Source organism: Podarcis pityusensis (assembly GCF_964106645.2).
Source record: "Podarcis pityusensis genome assembly, chromosome: 5".
Classification (NCBI taxonomy): domain Eukaryota; kingdom Metazoa; phylum Chordata; class Lepidosauria; order Squamata; family Lacertidae; genus Podarcis; species Podarcis pityusensis.
In genome coordinates, this window is record NC_138032.1 from 29,727,945 (window position 1) to 29,751,663 (window position 23,719).

General features: G+C 44.5%; 1 protein-coding gene across 1 annotated transcript; it reads right to left on the minus strand.

Annotated features, from left to right (window-relative positions):
* Positions 1-515: 515 nt before the first annotated feature.
* LOC308477860 (guanylate cyclase soluble subunit beta-2-like) lies at positions 516-23,456 on the minus strand. The gene is made up of 16 exons (XM_081006886.1): positions 22,619-23,456; positions 19,984-20,057; positions 16,969-17,063; positions 16,205-16,365; positions 15,613-15,712; positions 13,933-14,153; positions 13,378-13,489; positions 12,658-12,761; positions 11,502-11,718; positions 10,290-10,610; positions 8,942-9,090; positions 7,486-7,632; positions 6,294-6,448; positions 4,832-5,046; positions 3,807-3,917; positions 516-2,177 (listed from the first exon to the last, which is right to left on the minus strand). Exons 1-16 carry the CDS (start codon positions 22,619-22,621, stop codon positions 2,026-2,028), a joined length of 2,337 nt encoding a protein of 778 aa, XP_080863012.1. The 5' UTR covers positions 22,622-23,456; the 3' UTR covers positions 516-2,025.
* Between the last annotated feature and the right edge of the window lie 263 nt (positions 23,457-23,719).

Below are 23,719 nucleotides of genomic sequence, written 5' to 3' on the forward strand. Positions count from 1 at the left end.
GGAATTGAGGGGATGCTCATTACATTTGCAGATGACACTAAGCTGGGCGAGTGGCTAACGCTGTGGAGGACAGAACTGGGATTCAGGATGACCTTGAAAGATTGGTGAGCTGGGCCAGAACAGACAAAATGAATTTCAGGGGAGGACATATGTAAGGTTCTGCACTTGGGCAGGAATGACCAGCTTCACAGGTATGGGATGGGCAACATCTGGCTTGTCGGGGATGCATGAGGTTCTAGGGGTCATGGTGGACCACAGGCTTAACATGAGTCAACAGTGTGATGCAGCAGCAAAAAAGGCTGCTGTTGTTCTGGGCTGCATCAACAGAGGTGTGGGGTCCAGATCCAGAGAGGTGATGGTGCTTATGAGGAATTGTTGAGGGAGTTGGGTTTTCCCTACTTGAAACATTTCACAAAAATGAGGCCTTTGGCAAAGAATGACATTCTTACTAAAAGATCACTTTGCAAATGATAGGCGCTTCCTTTCATGTCACAAAAGCAAGTGCTAATTTGATGTCTCATATAAAACATTTATTGTCCAAGTAGAAACTATACCAAACACCACAAAAGTGCCTTCACAGTGACACTCATACAGATCTGCATATATGGAATTTGCTTGGAAACCAGCCATAGATTTCCAGTGAGCTATGCATGGCAACCATGGCTGCTAACCTTTTCTGATTTTTACTAACATGGGTAAAACTAAGATATAAAACAGTTGTGGGTGAAATCAAAATACATTCTGTTCTCTTTTTTTCCATGTAATGCTAGTGAAGGTGTTTCAGGGCCTAGTACAGGACTGAGGGGACACGGGTGGCACTGTGGGTTAAACCACAGAGCCTAGGACTTGCTGATCAGAAGGTCGGCAGTTCGAATCCCCGCAACAGGGTGAGCTCCCGTTGCTCGGTCCCTGCTCCTGCCAACCTAGAAGTTCGAAAGCACGTCAGAGTACAAGTAGATAAATAGGTACCACACCAGCGGGAAGGTAAACGGCGTTTCCATGCGCTGCTCTGGTTCGCCAGAAGCAGCTTCGTCATGCTGACCACATGACCCGGAAGCTGTACACCATCTCCCTCAGCCAATAAAGCGAGATGAGCGCCGCAACCCCAGAGTCGGCCACGACTGGACCTAATGGTCAGGGGTCCCTTTACCTTTACCTTTTACAGGACTGAGGGGAGGGGAAAGGAGCTTTGTAACTCTTTCCTTCCAGCTGCAAATCCTTCTCTGGGCTGCTTTCATCCTTAAAAGGAAAACACGTAGATCCCTATATCATACTGTTTGTGTATGTGGGTGTAGAGAGCAAGAGGGGCAGGGGATATTGGGCAATTTAAATTCTAAGTGAAACAGCTTCCACTGACCATTGTCTTAGGGGTCATCCACACTCACCTTTTGCCCCATGCTTTCCCAGGCACAGGACCATTCCTGGTCCATGTCTGAGCTCTTTGTTTTCCTCCACCACTTTCCCCAGGAAGACTTTAGCACTGAATCAGAACAAATGGCAATTTGCCACTTGCTCTGATTCAGTGGTAAAGAGTGGGATTTTGTGGGGAAAGCACTGGGGGGGGGGGGGAGCGCTTGAGCACAGAGCTTTAAAGCGCAGAGCTGTGCCTAGAAAACACAGCACAAAAGCAAAGTCTGGATGAGCCCTTAGTAAAGCTTAAATGCACTGCCATGCCAATTATATCCTCCTATGTTTCTACTTTCTTTTTCTTTTTTTGGAAGTCAAACACAGTTTGGGGATAAGGTGACAAAGACTTTTAAATACGCGGACATCTGGAGCACAACTCCCTTCAATCTCACACAACAAGATGTGTCATGTTCATACACAGAAAACAAGTCAAGACTGCAAACAGGGAAATACCCAGAGTTTGCTTCATTATTGCTACCAGTGATTTCAAAATATGTCAATATCAGTGCACTTGATGTACTACTACTGTATGCGAAGTCAGGACTCCAGGAGAGCAACAGCAAAACATTACATTACAGAACACACTTGTACTCTTCGACTTTAAAACTCAGGAGCTTCTTAAAGCAAATTGCAGAAATTGGATCGGACGTTCCTGATGGGCGGCGCCGCTGCTGCTGGCTTGCTTCTGCCTTGTGTAAGATGATAAGGATCTTTGCTTGACTGCCGGTCACCATGGAGACTTACATTGGTCTCTGAATCACGAGGTTTGCCTGTAAAGACATGTTCTTCCATGAGAGCTCTTAAAGATGGCGGGCCCTGTCTTAATAACAGCATCAAGCCTGAGTCTAACATGATCTTGAAAATCTGGGGTCATTTTAAAGCCTGAGAATGGAGAGAACCGCGATGAGAAGCTCTGTTTTCATTGCCAAGTGCTATGTGCTACATCAGGGATACCCAATGCAGTGCCCTCCAGATGTTATTGGATTCCAACTCCCATCACCCCCAGCCAGCATGATGGGAGTTGTAGTGCGACAACATCTAGTGGGCACCGTGTTGGCTATCTCAGTGTTATGTTGAAGGAATCCTCTCCCAACACCCCTCTACACTCCACTCTGTGGAGAATAAACCCTTTTTAGGTGTCTTCTTGCCTCATCAATATATATTTGAGTACTATAGGACAAAGATTTTGCTTAGAACAGATTGAGAGATTTTCTTTAAAAGCTACTCTGAAACAGCCTCCCATTTCACAGGGGCCACAAGACCTGCTGGATAGAAATACTGATATAAAGTTTGAATGAGCATTTTTTTTCGTCTAATACATGCTATGGCTTTCCAGACCATGTATTATTGACAAAAGAAAAGAAAAGAAAATACATTTGCACCATAGTTCAATCTTTTTACACTGCATGCATTTTCTAACACAGAGCTTCATCTCTCTAGTAACATGAGAATGTACATAAAACCCAAAGCTAAAACAAGCAAAAGCCAGGCTGCTTGCCTTGAAATATCTCCAGAAGCTATAGGTTAGTTTGTGGGTTGGACTGTTTTCCTTCTTCCCAAATGAATACCTACCCTTGCTATGCCTCTACTCAGCCACTAACTTGAATGTGCTGTGATTTGAGAGCCAGTAGCGTGAATGCAAACTGGTGCATCATATGATGTCAGTATCATAGAATCATAGAGTCATTTATCAACATCAAGTTATTTCTTAGTGCAGGGCAACAAGGCAAACACGGCTGCTGTGTCTCCCATCAAAGGTTGAAGTTATTGGAATCCTGGCAGGACTGTCCCTGGGAGGGTGGGGGCAAGGCAAATCATCACACTGTGCCCCCCACGTTGCTGCCCTCTTCCCTCTGCCACCCATCCTACTCTTGATGGTGAAGGTGGTGGCAGGGTGCCCCTCCATGCCCCAGATTACACTCTTTCCGTTGTCATTCTCTGTCTCCACCTCTTCCCTCCCTGCCTTCCTGTGAGGAGACCCATTGGGTGGGTGGGAGGCGGCTTGGAGGGGCTGGGCTGGGCAGGCAGCTTGGCTGCTGGCCTTGGTCACTGCTACCAAGGATAGAGCCCCTCAGGACCATTGCCCCACCCCAGAGGTGGGGTGTATCATAGCCCCATTCCCACAAACCCTAACTTCTGCCTGACTTCTTAATACAGTGGTACCCCAGGTTAAGAACTTAATTCGTTCTGGAGGTCCATTCTTAACCTGAAACTGTTCTTAACCTGAAGCACCGCTTTCTCTAATGGGGCCTCCCGCTACTGCTGCACCGCCACTGTGCGATTTCTGTTCTCATCCTGAAGCAAAGTTCTTAACCCGAGGTACTATTTCTGGGTTAGCGGAGTCTGTAACCTGAAGCGTCCGTAACCTGAAGCGTATGTAACCCGAGGTACCACTGTACCTGCTAAGTCCTTTGCTCTTGATTCATTTCTTCCTTTGACGCTGGTGTGTGCTTCTATGGGGCTATCTGCATATTTCATTGCTATGATAGGAAGCGATGTCTCATCTGAATCTGAAAAGGAATAGAAATAGGTACGTGTCATTTATTTTTTACAGCTGGGTCCTGCATCAAAATATTTCAGTATGGCTTCTCCTGTTAACTTTTCCAGTAAGTCAGCCATGTCCTCCAGCACAATACTCCATGTTGTTTTGCCTTCCACCTGGTTTTCTGTTCCCCACCCCTCAAAATTCAGTCAGCTTTCCATGGTTAGCTTGCTTACTTCCCTTGGAGTCCCTTGTTTCCCAATATAAAAAAAAAATATTTTATGCTTCTGTTAACTTTGGAGTTCCCTCAAGCCTGCTGATCTCTCTCTTCCTCCCTCTCTCTCTCTCTCTCTCAAATATATTTTTATTAAGATTTCTTAGTTTATAAAAATACCCGCAATGTCTCTTTTTTCAAGCTGCGTTTTCTACAGATCAGTTTCATTTGTTGTGAGACATTAGCGTTACATTAGGAAGAAAAGGGGGGAAGAGGTGGAGGGAGGAATGGTGAGTGGGGTGGGGTGGCCATGCTTCTATTCTTCTACTTAGTGTATGTGTGGGGTTTTGTGTCAGCATCACATGTGGGTTCTCTTACTATTTGCTTGTTGTATTTCCTTGGTAGTGAGAGATGTTGGGGGTGGCCTAGGGTGTGATTGGTTGTCTTTGGCTGGCTGTAGTGAGATTTGTTTTTGTGTTTGAGTGGTGTGTGTGTGTGGTGTGTGTGTGTGTGTGTGTGTGTGTGTGCGTGTGTTGATTGCTATGATTGCAGATTGATTCCTGTGCTGTGGGCGGATTCTTGTTGTTATCTTGTTGGGCTGTGTATGTGATAAAGTGCATGATGGGTGATGCCCTGCTGACCACATAAGCAAGGGCACTCATGGCCTGAGCATCAGAAACAGCAAAATGATGAAATAAAAAGGAGTCCATTTGTTCTCCTTCCTCTACCTTGTGGACATGTGCTTTGGAATGCTTCAGCGCTGCACTCGAGAGACAGTTGAGCAGATTCATGGCTGGGAACAGGATCCCTCGGTGGTCTTCCCATGACCTCATCCTCAGTTGCCATTGTATTCCGGACCAGGAAGTAAGTGTGCATTTTCCCTTTGCCCTTTACATCAATTTCTCCCCTTTCCATCATTTCAAAATTCTTGTCCTTTAGGCACCTGAAACATAAATAAAGCAGCACATCTAAGCAGTGGGTTATGAAAATGGCACAATGACAATAATTATATCAGCCTCTAATGTGGAAAGTTCAACATAGCTTAGGTTCTGCTGAAAGACCTGGAATGGTGACACAATGGTAATTTAACTAGCAGAAGCCTATAAAATGACATGCATTGAAATGCTTGCCTTCCAGAATGACTCATGGCTATAGAATGATGGCTCTGAACTCACAGCCCAACACCTTCAAGCACAGGCTGTGCACCTGCCTGAAATATTAGTGGTGTTATGACAGTGTCCTGAATGGCATGAACTGTGCCTGCCCTTTTGTCAGCACTTAGCAATATCACTGTTCTTATACAATGATGCTTATGTCCCAGTGTTCAGTGCAAATTGGTGGGGCCCATTCAGGTAGGATGCTATAAATAAATACTAGAATCTAAAAAAACAACAACACTCATTCAGAATTAATTAAAGTCAATGGCTATTTTCTTTAAAATGCAGAAAACGCAGGTGGAAACATGCATTTTATTGCAGTAATTCATCCCTTCACAGAAGCAAGGATTCTTATAAGGCTTCTTGTCTACATTAATGCCTTTCTCCACATTGTTCTCTTGTAACATGCATTTAAAGTACATCTCAGCCAGGGCAGACAAACAAGACATTCCATGTCACCACCCAAATTGCTGCACTAAAAATGATCCCACTGCAATTTTCAGCAAAACAAGGATCTCACGTTAACCCTAGGGGATCTTGAGTGTGGAAGGTTGAATCTAAACCCAGAATCTAAGGATTCTTTTTGGATGATGTTGATATAGCTAGGTCACCATCATCTGTGAACAAACCATTTTAGGAACTTCTGTGCTCTAAATCATGCCATCATCTATCTTGTATTTTCAAAACCACAAACCACAACCACAAAAATCACCATTCCCCAGTAAAGTAGAGCTCAACAGCCAAAATGTAAATGACATGTATTTTTGTAGGAAGGGAACATTTGGTAATTAACTCCACTAATTTGGGAACAAATCTAAATACTTTTAAAGTAGCTCCAATAAGAAAGCAGACACTATCCTATCACAAGGGTGGGTGGGTGTGGGGTGCTCCCCAGCAGCTGATATTCAGAGACATATTGCCTTTGATACAGGAGGCAATCTATTCCTTATGAATAGTAGCCATTAACAGCCCTATGCCAAGTCAAGAGTTCAGTGCAAAGCACTATTAATGGATTGTCTCAGAGCTTACTCACTGATGAACGCTGGCACTCAGGTGAATTTTGCTTGGTACCCCATGGCTCTCCATCCGGGATGCTATATTCACTGTGTCTCCAAACAAGCAATAGCGTGGCATTTTTTCTCCAACAACTCCAGCAAGGACAGGCCCTGTGTGGATCCCAACTCTGATCTGAGCAAGAGTTTTTTGGGGAAAAGATCACTTCCACAACAGGTTTCGTTTCAAGCACAATCTATCCATAAGTTCTAAACACAAACTAAACAGTCACAAGCCATAATCCACAGTTCCCTATGATGAACTCTGTTTAATAATAATAATAATAATAAAGTTATATACTGCTTACATGCCAAAATGGCTTGTAAGCACTGTTGAACCCAGGCCATAGTAATTCTTCATAAAAATTGATACTGTTCATAAGCATTGTGGTGCACGGTGGGAAGCAAATCTATCAGGCTGTTCTTTCTAAGAGACAGAAACTGAAGCTCTAGCCCTGGATTCAAAGGTCTGAAAATAAGTGCAATTCTCTCGATCACGCTTGCAAGGACATTACTGCAGCTGACACAGGAGGACACAATCTACCAGGAAGGTCTTGCTCAACATCCCCAACCCTTTAAAAGAAAATGGAGTTATTGAGTACACAAAATGGGAACTTCTATAACTGGAATGGGGGAATCTCAGGCCTCAAGACCAATCCTGCAGAGACATTTGTGTGTGCTCATGGTCTCCTGTCCTTCTAGCCCTTGTATCTCACATATAAAAACAGAACCTTTAGCCATATATCCCCCAGTCCAAATCTGTGTGCACAGACTAGCCCTCCTGCATGATCAGGGATCCCTGTTGTGTTAATGCACAAGCCAGCTCCACACACTCACCCCTTTGCATGAGCAAAGCTTCCTGTTCCCTTGAACTGAATTATGGTACCCTTGCAGGGTTCAGAGCTCTGTGTGCACATTAAATATCTTGCAATTGACAATAACTGATGGCCTTTGGGATGTCGGTCTTTAGTCATCCCAGCAAACTTGTCAAGCCCAGCAATGGGATCTTTTACATACTGGCTTTTTTTTATTATGACAGCCTAGAAGCCTACAATTTACTGCACATGATGCACAAATCAAGTCTGAGATTGCTGATCATTATGGCCCTACATTGCGTCATCTCCATTTGCAAATAGTAAGCAGATAATGTGCACGTGTCTATTAGCTACTCACTTGAATAGGATTCCCAGACACTGGATTCTTTATGTCTTTTGCAGCTATGATCATTCCCAGCGCAAAGTTGGCAACCCGTTCAGCATGTGTGGATACAGGCACAGGAACACCCCCTACTACCATGTAGGCATCTCCTATGGTTTCCACCTTTAAAAAAAGAAGCGGACAAACCCTGCCATGCCAATAGTCTCTGCCTGAGCTTATTATTATTCCAGGGTAAGTGCCTGGAACCCCTGGAACCTCACACTGCTCAGAGATTGGGGTGGCGTGTTAACACTATAAATACTTTTATAAATAAATGAATGAATTGTGATATTAGTTAGGACTTGCCTAATTATTTTAAGATCTGGTTTCGGGGAGAGAGGGTTAGTGTGAAATATCATTATCATGGAATTCTCACATTTTTGATATTCAAATTATTTTAACACGTAACATTGCTGTTTTGAACAATAATGCAAACTTTTTTTGTTCTTCAAGAAACTAAAGTATTACAATGCATTCTGTTTGTGATTTTGCGCGGCGTTTTTTTAAAATCACGGCCACCCTCTATTCTGATACAGCTACTGATAAGCCAGTGCACAGAGGCCATAGAATGGACCAGGGCCTCAGAGGAAAGCAGTCAGGATTCTTGCTCCCTATAACAACACACAGGTTGACCTCAGAGTCCAAAAATGGTTCCTTACTCCAGGTTTTCCCTAGTAGCTTCTCAGCACAGGATCCTGTCTGTTATATGCAGTCCTCATAAATTCTCTCTGGCATCTCAGGCTTGCCACGGAGTTTGTAACCTCAGATTTACTGCCCCCCCCCCCCAGCTATCCCTTTCTTTCACAGATGTTTCTCTCACAGCTGTCTCACCCTGACCTTCTGCTTTATCTCTACCACTCCTCCCCGCACCCCATTTTCCTATTCTCCCACTCTCAATTCATATTCCTTCCAAACAACTTCATGGGGCCAGAGGTCACCTCTGCTTTTTATCTCTCCCTTGCTGCTGTGTGCTAGTCAGCACACTTCCTCCTCAACTTCCTTTGTGCATTTTGCTGCTGCTACTTGCATCCCACTCCCTCAGGCCCACCTGGTGTCTTTCAACAGGCTGCAGTGGGCATGGGAGAGCCTTGCCCACATTGTCATCACAAAGACATTTCCACCGCCACCCCCACATTAAGGGTAAGCAGATGGAGAAGATACACACACATTAGACAGGATTCAGGCAGAGCAAGGCAAAGGGAATGGGGGGGGGATCAGAGCCCAGGTATCGGGAATAAAACAGGAGAATTTTACCCATCTCTTTTCTCCTTTCTTTTATAGGGGCTGCTGAGAAGGTGGAGCCAAAGAGAGCAGGGAATTACAAGGTGTCAAGGGGGGGGGGGAGAGGAGAGAGAAATGGTCCTTGAAATCTTTTCCCTCCTTCCCACTAACATCACTTTCATGAAATTGTGGCTGAACATTTGTCACTGACCTTGTAAACATCATGCACTGTGGTCAGCCTGTCAAATCGCAGATACATCGCATTTAGCAGGAGGACAATCTGAATAGGTTCGCACTGGGCACAAATGTTGGTGAAAGTTACAACATCGCTGAATAATATGGTGCACTCTTTAAACTCTCCTGCAAGCCCAAAAGGACAAAGGTTAGGGATAGTTTAGTGAATAAACGTGGTCAAGACTTGTACCTATATTCAAGTTATTCATTCATTCCTAGATATCTAGATATTAAAAAATCTAGTAGATATCTAGTAATTTAAAAAATGTAATAATAATGTAATAATAATATTTTTTTATTTATACCCTGCCCATCTGGCTGGGCTTCCCCAGCCACTCTGGGCAGCTTCCAACAAAATATTAAAATACAGTAATGCATCAAACATTAAAAGCTTCCCTAAACAGGGCTGCCTTCAGATGTCTTCTAAAAGTCTGGTAGTTGTTGTTCTCTTTGACATCTGGTGGGAGGGTGTTCCACAGGGCAGGTGCCACTAACGAGAAGGCCCTCTGCCTGGTTTCCTGTAACTTGGCTTTCGCAGTGAGGGAACCGCCAGAAGGCCCTTGGCAGTTACATAGCTAAATTTCACGCAACTGCACAGCAAAAGATCCTAACAGCCAGCTATAAAATTATATATGCATACATATATACATGCATGATATAGCCTGAGGATGGGGAAACTCTAGCCCTCCAAAAGTTGTTGAACTCCATCTCTCACATTAGCCCCAGCCAGCATGGCCATTGGTTTGGGATGTTGAGAGTTGTAGTCCAACAGAACTTGGAGAGTCACGGATTCTCCACCCTGATCTAGGCCAAGAGTGATTCAGTCCCTTTTGTTATAAGAGTTAAGCACATGCTTAACTCTCCATCCATATAAAAACAAGAAGAGCATTGCTAGATCATATCAAAAGTTCATCTAATCCAGCATTCAGTTTCACAGTAGAAAACCAGATACTTCCTACAAGCTTCCAAAGCAAGACCTGGTGAGAACAGCCCTCCCTTGTTCTTTCTCCCCAGCATCTGATATTTAGAAGTATGTGCCCTCTAAACAATGGAGGTGCTCTGGGGAACACCGATGAACTACCTTCTTCCCTGACTATTAGCCATACTGACTGGGTGGGAGACTGGAGCTGAAGTTCAACAAATTTGTGAAGGACCCCAAGTTTCCAACCCTTGGTGTTAAAATGAATGGTTAATGGCAACATTAGAGTAAGGGGGAAAGGGAGCCTGGACCAATTTTTCTCTGAAGTTCCTCGTTTTGGTCTTCCTTACAACTTAAGCACCTGCACATTGGCCCCAAATGTTTTATCTGCCTCACGCTCATTCACCTGCCTCGACTCGTTTCCCTTCTTTGAGCTGGTTGGCCACATGCTTTGGGAGCATGGCGTAGAGAAGGGCTTCCGTCTTTTTCTTCTCCTCCTCGAGATGCTTTGACAGAATCCGCAGCTCCTCTTTCTTCCTCTCGAGCTGATTGGACAGCTCCATCTCAGCCAGCCGCTGCTGGTTCAGAAGGATCAAATCCCTGGTGACATCGTGGGGGGCAATGTCAGCGATGTGCATGTGCCTCTCTTCCAGCTCATGCAGCGTGCGCAGGAGAGGGGAGCAAAGGTACAGCATGCACTGGACAGACTCCATCCAAATCATCTGACCTGATTAAAAAAATATACAGAATCACAGGTACGTTTCCTGCATGCCATTCATTCTAGTTATTTAAGTTTTTGGTTGCTGTTCTTTCCCTCCAGATTATATCTGCATTGTTAAACTTCCAACCCTTCACTAGACTTCTATTCCACCCAGTGTCAGGAGGTCCTACACACGAGTAGGAGTCTAGCAGAGACACATGCCCAACTGGCATGTTCTCTCCCCCCTGGTCGATCGGGAGATTCAAAATCTTTCTCCAGTTCGAACATCACAGCGACTGATACCTCGGAGGCATCAGCACACTTCAGGATCAGCAGAGTATAGGCAGTCAGCATTCAGACTCAGTAGTGCAGCTTTATGGCGAAACTATGTTTATTTGCATATATACACCTGGAGCATCGTAACTCAGCTCCTTCCTCTTCAGCATCATACAGCAAAGAGAGAACAAAGGACAAATGTCCTACATCATGGAAACACAGTAGTAAAAACATCCTGTCTCCACCACTTCCCACAATGTGGAATGAAAACATGTGATAAAACCAATCCCATGACTGCAACACGGGAAAAGAATCCTAGCACCCAGAACGTATAAAAAGTTGTCTCAATTATTACAAGGAAGACACAATTTCAGAATTCGGGGGGGGGGGGGTGTTAGGGAATAGATTTGGGGGGAGGGTGCTCCCATATTTGCTACTGTCCAAGTGACAGGCAGTGGGGAGTAACAGTGGGTGGGGAGTGGGTGTCCCACTCCTCAGAACCTGGATCTGCTGCTTTTCAGAGCCTGCTGCCTGAAGCAACTGCCTTACCACCCTTCAAGGGTTGGCCAGCCCTGCAGCCAGCTCTTCATCTAGTCACCTTAATCATGCCTGACCCCGATATTTATGGAGACAATGAGTTACCTCTCAGTTCTAACATAGGACGCTGCTTCCAAGATTCTGGCATCATCTCCCTCTTGGTCCGGAAAACAAACTGGCTGTTGATAAATTTCTGGACACTGGAGATGGTGAATTTCACTTCAGGACGTACGATACTGAAATATTGGTTGAGGCGAATGCCCAGTGTCTGAAGGCCTGGCACGATCTTTTGAATGCTGACTCCGGCTTGCTTCACTCTAAGCTTAAAAGATAGAATCACAACTCTTTAGCATCAGCACCCTTCAGAATTGTCTTGCAATCCTACCTCTGGAGTAAGAACGAGAGCAGCCAGCATGGAATGGTAGCACCACAGAGCCAACCACCTGGTAGCATTATCACTAGGTTGATAGGGCACTGGCAAGGTTAGGGATGATCATTGGCCAGGCTTGCTGGAGCTGGTAGGAAATGGAGTCCAACAACATCTGGAGGGCCAAAGGTCCCCCATCCCAAAGGTATGTAAACATGAGAGGAAAGTCCCCTATCTTCAACCCCTTGCTGCTGCTCTGACCATCCTCCATGAGTTGGAGAGTGATCTTCTGATGTGAGGGGTCTCGTGTACGCATGAAAGCTTTGCTGTACATTTTAGAACCCTGAATGCATGCAGGGAAGGGACAGAAGGCTTCCTGCTTTAGAAGATTGGCCTACCATTGATGGAACACCATCAGAAGAGTGACAGGGGGCAGAGGCAGCACACTGATCCTCACAGCCCCCATCCCATGCCTCTCTACTTAATGGCTGGAGTGGATTTAGCATTGTCTCACGTAACAGTATTACTGGGACCATGCTGGAATAATGGTGAAAAGTAGGCTATAAGACGATGCTCGATTGCCGTCTGGGCAATTTTCAGCAGCTAACTACTGGAAGGGTAGTTATTAATCCCGGTATTAATATATTATGAAACAGAATGTCTCAGGTTAACTTATCATGCGAACAAGCTTCTAGGTCAACAGTAGGCAGTAGCAGTAAACAATTTATTACATTAGGTGATTGAATCTGTAATCCTATGCCTACTTGTCTTGGAACGAGTCCCATTGAACTCACTGTGATTTTCTTTTGAGTTGCTATGCAGAAGATTGTGTTGTAGAATGCCTACGTTTGGTTCACATATGTAGGGAAACGAGTTATCATTAGTTTGACTCACCTCTTCATCAAATACAATGTGGAAAGGAAGCCCATTGCAAAATGTCTTCGGATCTATGCAGAGGGTCTTAGGATAGACAGGATCAAATCCTTTCAGAAGTCGTCCTGCAATATGGGGGGGGGGGGTAATTTCAATCCTATCATAATTCCCTGATAGAATCAGTACCATTATTCAAGTAGCATGATTCTGCAAGATAATTTAATTCTCATTCATAAATAAATATTCATTCATTTCCCTCCGTCTTCCTCCAAGAACTCCAGAATAATGCACATGGGGATTTTCCATGTATATGAATATAATATGATTGGAAGAACAGGCTAAAGAGGTTTCCACTATAAATTAGAACCTGGAAAGGGTTTTCAAGTATAAAAATTTATGACATGTAAACACAACCATTATATTTGTGTTTTTCCTTAATACAACGTGGTTGTTTTTACTGGGATGCCACCATGGTGTAGTGATTAGAGTGTTGGGCTAGGACCTTGGAGAACAGAGTTCAAATCCCAACACAGACATGGAGCTCATTCATCATCTCTCAGCCTAACCCACCTCACAAGATTGTTATCAGGGTAAAATGAAGAAGGTCCCCCACCTTGACCTCCTTGGAGGAAAGATGGGATAGAAATTAATAATATTTAATGAAAAAGGCTGGGTTTTAAATGCCATACTGAAAGCATTAATGAATGATGCCAAATGCTTTTTTGAAAGTTACACTTTTACCTTTTCCTATTGTCACAATTCCTTTAATTGTTTCCCAGTGACTTTTCTTGACAGGGCATGTCGAAGGGGGGCTGGCTTTATCCCTGTTCTTGTTCATGGCTCTTTCAGTATCCTGTGGAATGAACCCAAAGCAATTGCCAAACTGTTAAAAATTTTAAAGTGAGACGTGTACCAAGGTCTTTGCATCAGCAAAATAATTAATGTAATAATGGAAGGCACAAGCAACTTAAATTTCTTCCTATTCTTGAATTGGAATGCGCTTGGGATATCTTCCAGTATCCTTCACTGTTTCAAACTCTTTGGAGGCAAATATCGAGTTTTGAGCATATGCCTGGATTCTGAAAATGAAGTGTCTTATATTGACACCTGTTTTCTTTTTTCAACAATAATAATAGTAGCAATACTAATAGTAATAGTAATTTCAATGATGATGATGATGATGTAGAAGAAGACGACAACCTATTACTTTAAAACTGCTTTGATGCTATATATTTTGTATATAGGTCTTCCTGTCAATACATACATGACTCCATACAAAAATGAATATCACAGTACCTCTTTATTCAGCTGTTTTTCCACCAGTGTTCCGGAACTTGAACGGAATGGCGAACAGGAAGAGAACTTATTTCGCCTTCTGTATGAAAATACAGGTTTTTGTGTCACAAGAAATACAATGTGTTCCTTTTTCCCTGTTCTTTCTTCTTCTTCTGACTGATTGACTATTTCCATGGAAATTTCAATGTTGAAAAAATCCAAAGCTGCTGCACCAATGATTCCTGAAGCAAAAGAAAAAAACTAGGTGTTATTGGGGATATGCAGTGATTTGTTCTAGACGCCAGTTTGATGCTTGGGGGTTCGAGTCTGATTCATTCTCTTGCCTCCATCCATTCACAAATTGGGAATTTGTTGAATGGCTATAACTTTCTCCCTCTGTTAACGGAAGTGCATGAAATTTGCAGGTATTGTAGCCCATAAAGATTGGTTAAAATCTGCTAAATTACAAGTAAATGGGTCCAGGGGCTCAGGTGCTACATACTTTTAAAGTGTTTCTGGAGTGGGAAGGGGGGGAAGGGATTTACTTTCTAGATAACTTTTAAAAAATCCCTCTGATTGCAAACTAGATTTGTCAGTGAGAGCAAAAATCTTCCTCTGCAGCTACTCCCTACTCTGCCTTTTTCTTTCCTTTCCTCCATCACCCCACCCTAAACTAATACTAAGCTTAGAGACATTGCTTTTGCTTTTAGCAGACACTTGTTTGCAGCATTTCCCCCCCATGTCTGGATCATCCATGTGCCATGAAACACGTCAGGGGTTCCTGCTTCAACACATGCCATCTTGTAGAGATCCTGCTTCACTTCAGACAAGTCCAAAATGCCTCCGACACACCTTGCTTCATTTCAGGATTATGCCAGAACAGTTGTTATACAAACTCTGATAGCACAATCCATACCAACCAGCCTAGCTGCTGTATTCGGACAAATTATAGTATCCAAGAAGTCTTCGATGGCAGCCCAATAGACGATACAACAATGTAAGTTTATTGTTCTAGCCAAAGGCCATGAAAACCCATGGCAACAGTACCAATAAGAAAATACAGATCATACGTCCATTATACCAGCCAACAGCCATGATGTAAAAGAAAGGTAACCGGAGACACCAAGAAACTCAAATCCGGATTGATTTCAAATTAAACATCTGAATCACCATAGCAATTTATTAGGTTTGTCATATGTCAGGAATTTCCCAGATATGTCTGGGATTCAAACGGTGATAGTAGCATCCATGTGGAATTTTGAAAAATTGACAAAATGTCCAGGTTTTTGCCCGCAGAACCAGAAAGTGTGTACTTGAGTATCACTCTTTGCCTCTTTGGGGTGAATTTTACATCTTGAAATATGGCAACCATAAATTTATGACATTTTAACTAAGTCCTTTTTCCTGTTTGTTTGTTTGTTTGTTTGTTTGTTTGTTTGTTTGTTTGTTTTTCAGTCAGTGCATTGAGGGCCAGTCTTTGTTACAAAGCTATTATTCTCTAAAATATATATATAATAATAAGAATGATGGCAGGAATCAGCACGACATCACACCACTGGGACAATTGCTAGTTTATAGCAAATGGAGGGTTTGGAAGAGGTCTGTAAAGAGAAAAACACAGTGTGCAGGACATTCAGAAGACATTAATCCAATAGCTGACTATTCCATCTTTCAAAATCCATTCCAGAGGAAACTACATACCTGGAACAATATGGCACAAGCCTCGCCTGTCTGAGTAATAATGCAAATGCATCGACCCATCTTCATTCTTTTCCACCCTAAATGAAGGAGCGTTCATTTCCTGAAAAACAACCAGAGTTCTTAATAATCACGCATCTCATATTTCAGCTCATTTTTCAATATTGCCCTGAAGCAAATGGGCAATCTTCCTGGGCACCAAATTAAGCACATGATCTGGGCTGTGGTGGTGGTTCTACCAAATTACAATCAAGGTATGGCCGAAATTAAGCTCACTATTTAACATATATAGAAAAACAAGTTGTATTCCAAAGTTCTAAGAGGTAGGGGGCATTCCATGAGTTAATGTTACATCCCTCTGGATTCTTTCCCCCCCTCAAAAAAACAAAAAAACCCTGACTGGACTCAAGCATCTCTGCTCCATATGCAATGGAGAAAGGCAGTCAAACAGCAGCTAAATATTTCAAGTCCAAGGTCAATACACCCAAAGTAACTAATCAGTGAGAGTATGTATAATAATCATAGACATATCTCACATTATGCTGCTGTGAACATGTGCTGTGTATGTAGAACCACAATAGTTATTTCCACTTACTTGGTAAGAGAGACTTAGGTAGCTGTGCAATGCATCCAGATTCTCTATAAATTCATAGAGGTTCCCTCCCAGAGTCCGCAGCATATGGTCATAACCTGACCGCTTGCAGAATTCAAAGAAATATTCTCCAAACTGCTTCAGGACCATATCGGGGGGAACATCTGGGAAAATAATTGTCTATTAATTAATGTTTTAGGATCAAGAACCCAGTTTAACTCGGGATGTGTATGCAGCACACATTTAAAGCACATGACTTTCCTGAAAGACCCCCAAGAACTGTAATTCTTGGGCTACAATTCCCAGCACCCTTAACCAACTACAGTTCCCAGGATTCCTTGGGGAAAGCCATGTGCTGCTTTACAAGTGCTTTACATGCAGCGGTGGCTGAGGCAGACCCTCCAACATTTCTCCAATGAAAATAGGGACATCCCATTCCATAATGTTTTTATATATACCCCACACATCTTACTGGGTTGCCCCAGCCACTCTGGGCAGCTTCCAACATATAGAAAAGCATAAGAAAACATTAAACATTTTTTTTAAAAATTCCCTATACAGGATTGCCTCCTTCAGACGGCTCGGGGGTCGGATAAGTCCAACATTTCTGCAATGAAAATAGGGAAATCCTAAGGAAAAGTGGGATCAAATCAGAAACCAGGATGGCTTCTCTAAATCAGGGACACCCCTGGAAAATAAGGACACTTGGAGGGTCTGCTGGTGGAGTGGTGCAGACAGGGCTGCAATACTTTCCAAGCCATACGTACCTAGCATTTTGCATGCCTTATCAATCAGCTGCATTGTGATTTCATCTCTGTAAACTTCAAAAGTCAAAAAGGTATCCTGTACTCCAGTTTGGACTCTGTAATAGAATTAAATATTGGCTGGCATTTTAATAACATTTTTAGGGTTCAGTCTCTCATTCAGTCAGCTGGCCTGCTACTACTGACCCCTCTTAGGATCAAACCATGTGATGAAATTTTGGGCAGTATTCTGGCATATAGTCCCAGAGCCGGGCCAATCATTAAAGAGGCTGAGGCCACTGGGGCCGAAGCCCCCCCGCAGCACACTCATGGGTGTCCCACCTGACCACCACCTCTACCATCGGCAGAGAAGCGCCACCGCCACCAATGCCAATTTTGGGCACAATTGCATCCATTTGGTTGAGATCTCACCCAAAATTGGCCCTGATGACTGTGCAGCTTCTCTGTCCACAGCAGATGCGAAAAGGTGTGGGGTGTCAGCAGAACAGTTGACAGCATCAGTAGAAGGCATGTGGCAGCAATACCTGTTTTGCTTCAAGCAGTGAAATGAGACATTCTGCCCTAGTATAGTTCTTTCCCGCCATTTTCATGAGGTAATCATAGGGGAACAGAAGCACACATGCGCATAAAGGGTAGTGACATGTCCTATGACATCTGCTGTTGTGTCATGCCATGGTCCCTGGTACAAATGCAATTTACTGTGGGATAGGTAAAGGTAAAGGGACCCCTGACCATTAGTCGCAGAGGACTCTGGGGTTGCAGCGCTCATCTCGCTTTATTGGCCAAGGGAGCCGGCGTACAGCTTCCGGGTCATGTGGCCAGCATGACTAAGCCGCTTCTGGGGAACCAGAGCAGTGCACGGAAACACCGTTTACCTTCCCACCAGAGCAGAACCTATTTATCTACTTGCAATTCATGCTTTCGAACTGCTAGGTTGGCGGGATTACTGTGGGATAGGTGTACAATAATAATAACAATAATTTTATTATTTATACGCCGCCCATCTGGCTGGTTTTCCCCAGCCACTCTGGGCGGCTGCCAACAGTATATTAAAAACACAATAAAACATCAAACATTAAAAACTTCCCTAAACAGGGCTGCCTTCAGATGTCTTCTAAAAGTCAGATAGTTGTTTATTTCCTTGACATCTGATGAGAGGATGTTTCACAGGGCAGGTGCCACTACAAAGAAGGCCCTCTGCCTGGTTCCCTGTAATCTCACTTCTCGCAGTGAGGGAACAGCCAGAAGGCCCTCGGAGCTGGACCTCAGTATATCTAACAGAAAGCCACAGTTCCATACCACAACAGGTAATGCAATGTAAAAGGAATGTTAGAAACCAGGGAACCAGGAGAGATGCACTAGCATTATAACCAAGGAAACTAATGCAATAATCCCCAGGTCTCAGCACACCCATAGATAATGCTGAACTTGATGGGCTGGCGGAGTGGCTCAGTATAAGGCAGATTCCTATGCTCCTAAAATGTGGACCTTGAATAAGCCCATAGCAGTCAAGAGAATATGTCCAGAGGGAGGGAGGGAGAATATAATGCTTTCAGTTAGAGTTAATAACACTTCCTAAGGATGCCTGCTGTAATACTTTCAAAATTTGATGTGGCTTCATTCCAGTATGATGAGTTTTCAGCCGCTGCTCTGTCACAAAAATGTTCACCCAACCACATGCCATTCTATATCATTTTGCATAACAAATAAAGCAATTAGAGGAGAGTAGCATTATGTGATGAGGCAATCTCTTGCCTTTGTTTCAGTAATTGTTTCAGGTTATCCTCAGAGCAGGGAAATCATTCTCCTGCAATATGGTATTCCTTCTGCTTTCACGTAAATATTCTTTGGCTAAAGGCATTTTCTTCTGGGTGGTGAGGGGGGGAAATGGACAAATGCTGAGTCATGGTGAGAGTCTTGTGCTTCCAGATGTTGGGCATGTATGTGCTTTTACTTTCCTTTAGGGGTTCTACAATTCTATAGATTTAATCTAATGGGTAGTCCCTGCATTCAGTCTCTCTGCTCTGAAAGCCATACATATTGCTATGAGTTGTGGGGGTTAGGTTGCCTTGGCTCTCTTCTAGTTCCTGGAATAGCCAAGCTAGCTTCCTGGTGAGGTGAAGAGCCATTAAGCGAACAAAGGAAGTGGCTTGGTGCCAGAGAACAAATGGGTGGGCCCCCTCCCTCAACTGACGAGAAAGACAAAGGCAAGAGCTGAGAAACTGAAGCAGGTGGAAGCCTGAGAGAGAGAAAGAGGCGCTTGATTTCTGCTGGAGTCCAAGGCTGTGGCTTTTGGGGAAAGCAAAAGCCTCTTGGGGGTGTTAATTGCTGTGAATCTCTCCATTGTGGGCTCAGGTTGTATATATGTGTAAATAAACCATATATCATGAAGACACCACAGTGTCCCTCATTCCGAAGAAAACACGAACCCTCAGTAAGCACCTAGGACCCTTAGAATCTCACATCGCCCAGAGATTGGGGTTACATGTAACAATATTCCTTTCCTGACTGAGTAATGTTGTGTCTTTGCAAAATGCTGCCACAGTATCAATTCCCTCCACCTGCCCCAATCCCAGGGCTCTGAATTCTGGTAGCAGAGTGTACTAGCCTTTGCAAACATGGTGCCCTCTCTAGATGATTAGATCTACAACTCCCATCAGCATGGCCACACTAGCTGAGACTGATGAGAGTTGTAGCCCAAAACATCTGGCGTGCAGTAGGGTTGGCAAAGGTTGGGGTTGACAATACTGGGATCGACAGACAGACCAAATGATCCACCTCAGTAGGACAAACTCCATGTGCTCCTGTTATTCACTGGCCTGATGTCTAAGACTATGGTGTGTTGGTGTGCATACAGAGAAGCACTTGTCAACTTGTACCTTGCAGGACACTTCCTAAGATTTCAAAAGGTGTTTCTGAATTATTATTATTATTATTATTATTATTATTATTATTAAATGAAATCACAGAGGGAACAAAACAGAAAGTCTATGAATAATTCCTCCAGGTATAAATTACCTTAATTTCTCCCATACTTCTTCACCATATTTTTCAACCACCAAAGACTTCAGGCATGTGTTGATGAAGCCATACTGCAAAAGCAAGTGCATGAAAATGGGAAAATAGAATGTTCTCTTTTTAAAAGCTACATTTGCATCACATTGGATGATATTTGCATTTATATTTATTACATGAAACTTTGGCTTGCTTTTACAAAACGAATATGCATCGAATACAGAATCGGCCAGATAATGAAGTTTACTATTAGTGTCTTCAGGCTTATGCTGTAATTCAGAATTCTAAAAATGTACCATAATAGTCTACATGACAGACTTGGATAGATCAGTTGGTAGAGCATGAGACTCTTAATCTCAGGGTTGTGAGTTCAAGTCCCACAATGGGCAAAAGATTTCTGAATTTCAGGTGGTTGAACTGGATGACCCTTGTGGTCCTTTCCAACTCATAGAATCATAGAATCATAGTGTTGGAAGAGACCACAAGGGCCATTGAGTCCAACCCCCTGCCAAGCAGGAAACACCATCAGAGCACTCCTGACATATGGTTGTCAAGCCTCTGCTTAAAGACCTCCAAAGAAGGAGACTCCACCACACTCCTTGGCAGCAAATTCCACTGTCGAACAGCTCTTACTGTCAGGAAGTTCTTCCTAATGTTTAGGTGGAATCTTCTTTCTTGTAGTTTGGATCCATTGCTCCGTGTCCGCTTCTCTGGAGCAGCAGAAAACAACCTTTCTCCCTCCTCTATGTGACATCCTTTTATATATTTGAACATGGCTATCATATCACCCCTTAACCTCCTCTTCTCCAGGCTAAACATGCCCAGCTCCTTTAGCCGTTCCTCATAAGGCATCGTTTCCAGGCCTTTGACCATTTTGGTTGCCCTCCTCTGGACACGTTCCAGTTTGTCAGTGTCCTTCTTGAACTGTGGTGCCCAGAACTGGACACAGTACTCCAGGTGAGGTCTGACCAGAGCAGAATACAGTGGCACTATTACTTCCCTTGATCTAGATGCTATACTCCTATTGATGCAGCCCAGAATTGCATTGGCTTTTTTAGCTGCCGCGTCACACTGTTGCCTCATGTCAAGTTTGTGGTCAACCAAGACTCCTAGATCCTTTTCACATGTACTGCTCTCAAGCCAGGTGTCACCCATCTTGTATTTGTGCCTCTCATTTTTTTCCACCATTCTATGACTGTAGCTGGTGAGTCCAACAACATATTGAGGCGACCATGTCAGCCCGACAGTACTGAGCTAGATGGACCAGTTTCCTATGTTCTTGCTATTCAACATCCTTACCGGGCAGAAGCACAGAAACAGGAGCAAAGGGAACACACTGTTCCCTTAAAAGTCAGGGAGGAATTTGCCATTTTCCTGATTCAGGGGCACGCTCTCTGCATAGCTTTCTCTGCATGTCTGTGTGACTCTTTGGTACTATTACATAGCATATGAGAAAAGACTCTACTTTAGATGTCCAATAATAGTCGTCCAGATTAGTAATTCAGATGATGTGCATCCCCAAAAGAAGTGCCTGATCAAAATGACCTACTTGGGTCAGTACAATTACGGTGAGCTCTTGCCCACCCATTCCTCTTAGTTTTCTCTTCCCCCAGTTCATCAATAAGCACTTTTCTTCTGGACGCCCTCTGAGCTCCTTAAAAAACGAATGTCCTCCACAATCCCCACCCTTTACAAATTTGCTGCACAGGGAGCCTTTCTCTCTTGCCTCCTTCTGCGTGCCTCCCGGATCCATAAATAGGAGAAGGCATCAAACGCTCTGAGGTGTGAAGCAGAATTGAATCAGCCCCGAATCCCACTGTGTTCAACGGAGCTTAGAGATAAGCGCGTCTTGATAGGGTGGCCGTCTTAGTAACCGCAGCGCCTCTCTGCCCAGCGGCGCTGATGCGTCTCCAAGCCGCTAACTGGATTGCCAAAACCAAGCGCTGTCCTAGCGCACCACAACAAATCAGGGGCAACTGGGCTTGTCCGTTTTTGTTGTTTGTTTGTTTTTAAATGAGAATGTGCATAATACTCTTTTCTTGACTTTTACTTGGCGCGAGCAGACGCTTGTGCGCTTCGGGATATTTTATTTACTACCTCCTGAATCCAGACCGACGTGCGGCCAGACGCCCCCTATTGACATCAGCCACAGTTCCTCGGACTTCATTGGAGGCTAGGTCGGCCATTGGCGTGAGGAGGGAGGGGACAGCTACAGGTTGCCATCTCCAGAATCTATTGATGCTGGTCCTCCAGCCACTTGACTGACGGGCGTCGAGTGGACGTGGTCGCCTCTGCTCGTGGCGCTGGATCCTACCAAGACGGTCTTGGCAAGACCTTAGCATGGTCCTCAGCTCCCTTGCTCCAAAGTTACTAAGGCTGTTCCGGAGCAAAGTACTTGAGGATCCCTTGCTTTTCTTTCTTTCCGGGAAAAGCAAAACAGAGCTAAACTGGCAACAACGCCCCCCAAAAAACTTCCCTCCCCGCCGCCCACTGCTCAGAGGCTTTTTCTAAAATCGATTTTACACAAAGTCATCGGCATCTCCTCCAGATCCCGGATCCCTCTGTTAACTTTCAAAACAAAAACCACCCGTGGAAGATCGTTGGGGGTCGGTGGGGGAGACAAACAGTCGCTACTCACCATTCTGGCGCATGACTCAAGCGATAGAACCGTGCAACATTGCTTTATTCCCGTCGCTCTGGGTGATCCTTCTGGCTTTCTGCTCCTTCCCCCGAGACGCCACGTTAGTTCGGGGACCCTGGCCAGCTCCTTTCCGCGGGCGGAGAGCTAGGATGTCGTGACACCGTGGAAGGAACCAGCCTCTCCTCGAGGGCTCGGAAATCTGAGCGGCGAGCCTGCACCCCCCATGCTCTCTCCCCACCCACCCCCTTCTCCCGAGCCTCACAACCGGCTTGTGGCTCTGTCCTTTCTTCCGCTGCAAGGTTACGATCGGCCTGCCACGAAGTCACCTTTGACTGCCTAGGATCTGAGCAGCCCCGTCACGAAAACAGCGCCTCTTTCTGCGCGCTGCATGACTGCAGCGCCTCCATCTCTAAGTGCCGGAGCGCAGCCTTGCCTTGCCTGAGTCGTTGCTTCTGCCCGGAACTGAAGGCGCTGTCCAGGGGTCTCTGGTGCTGAAATGGCGAGCCACAAGAGCCGCGAAGAGGCTGATTGGTGCCTTCAAGCCTGCGGGCTGTTTTAGATTACATTTCACGCATCTGATGGAACAGGCTGTGGTCTAGGGAAGCTTACGCCACAATGAATTGGTTAGTCTTTAAGGTGCCAGAAACTGAAGACGGGCCATAGGTCTAGAACAGAGCACATGTTTTGCATGCAAAAAGGTCTCAGGTTCAATCCCTTGTGTCTCCAGGTGGGGCTGGGTCAGTGTGGGCGATACTGAGCTAGATTGTTTACTTATTAAATCGATATGCAGCCCTTCCTCCCAAAGCAGTTCAGGGCAGCAAACACACAAAGGATTTCCAGTGCAGATGCAGACCGAGAAAGATCTCTGCTTTGAAAGGCTTGTTGGAAGATGAAAGTCTTCAGTAGGCACCAAAAAGAAATGGCACCTGTGGTCTGGCTTGGTATAAGGCAGCTTTGCATGTTCCCAAGACACTTTCTGGTTTTTGCTGCGACAGAATTCATGCTGAAGGGTGGCTCTGCTATGTTGGAGAAAGAGTAGCACATTTTCCCACAGGGGCTGAGTCCCCCATGAACCTCAGAAATGCTCTTCAGTGGTCA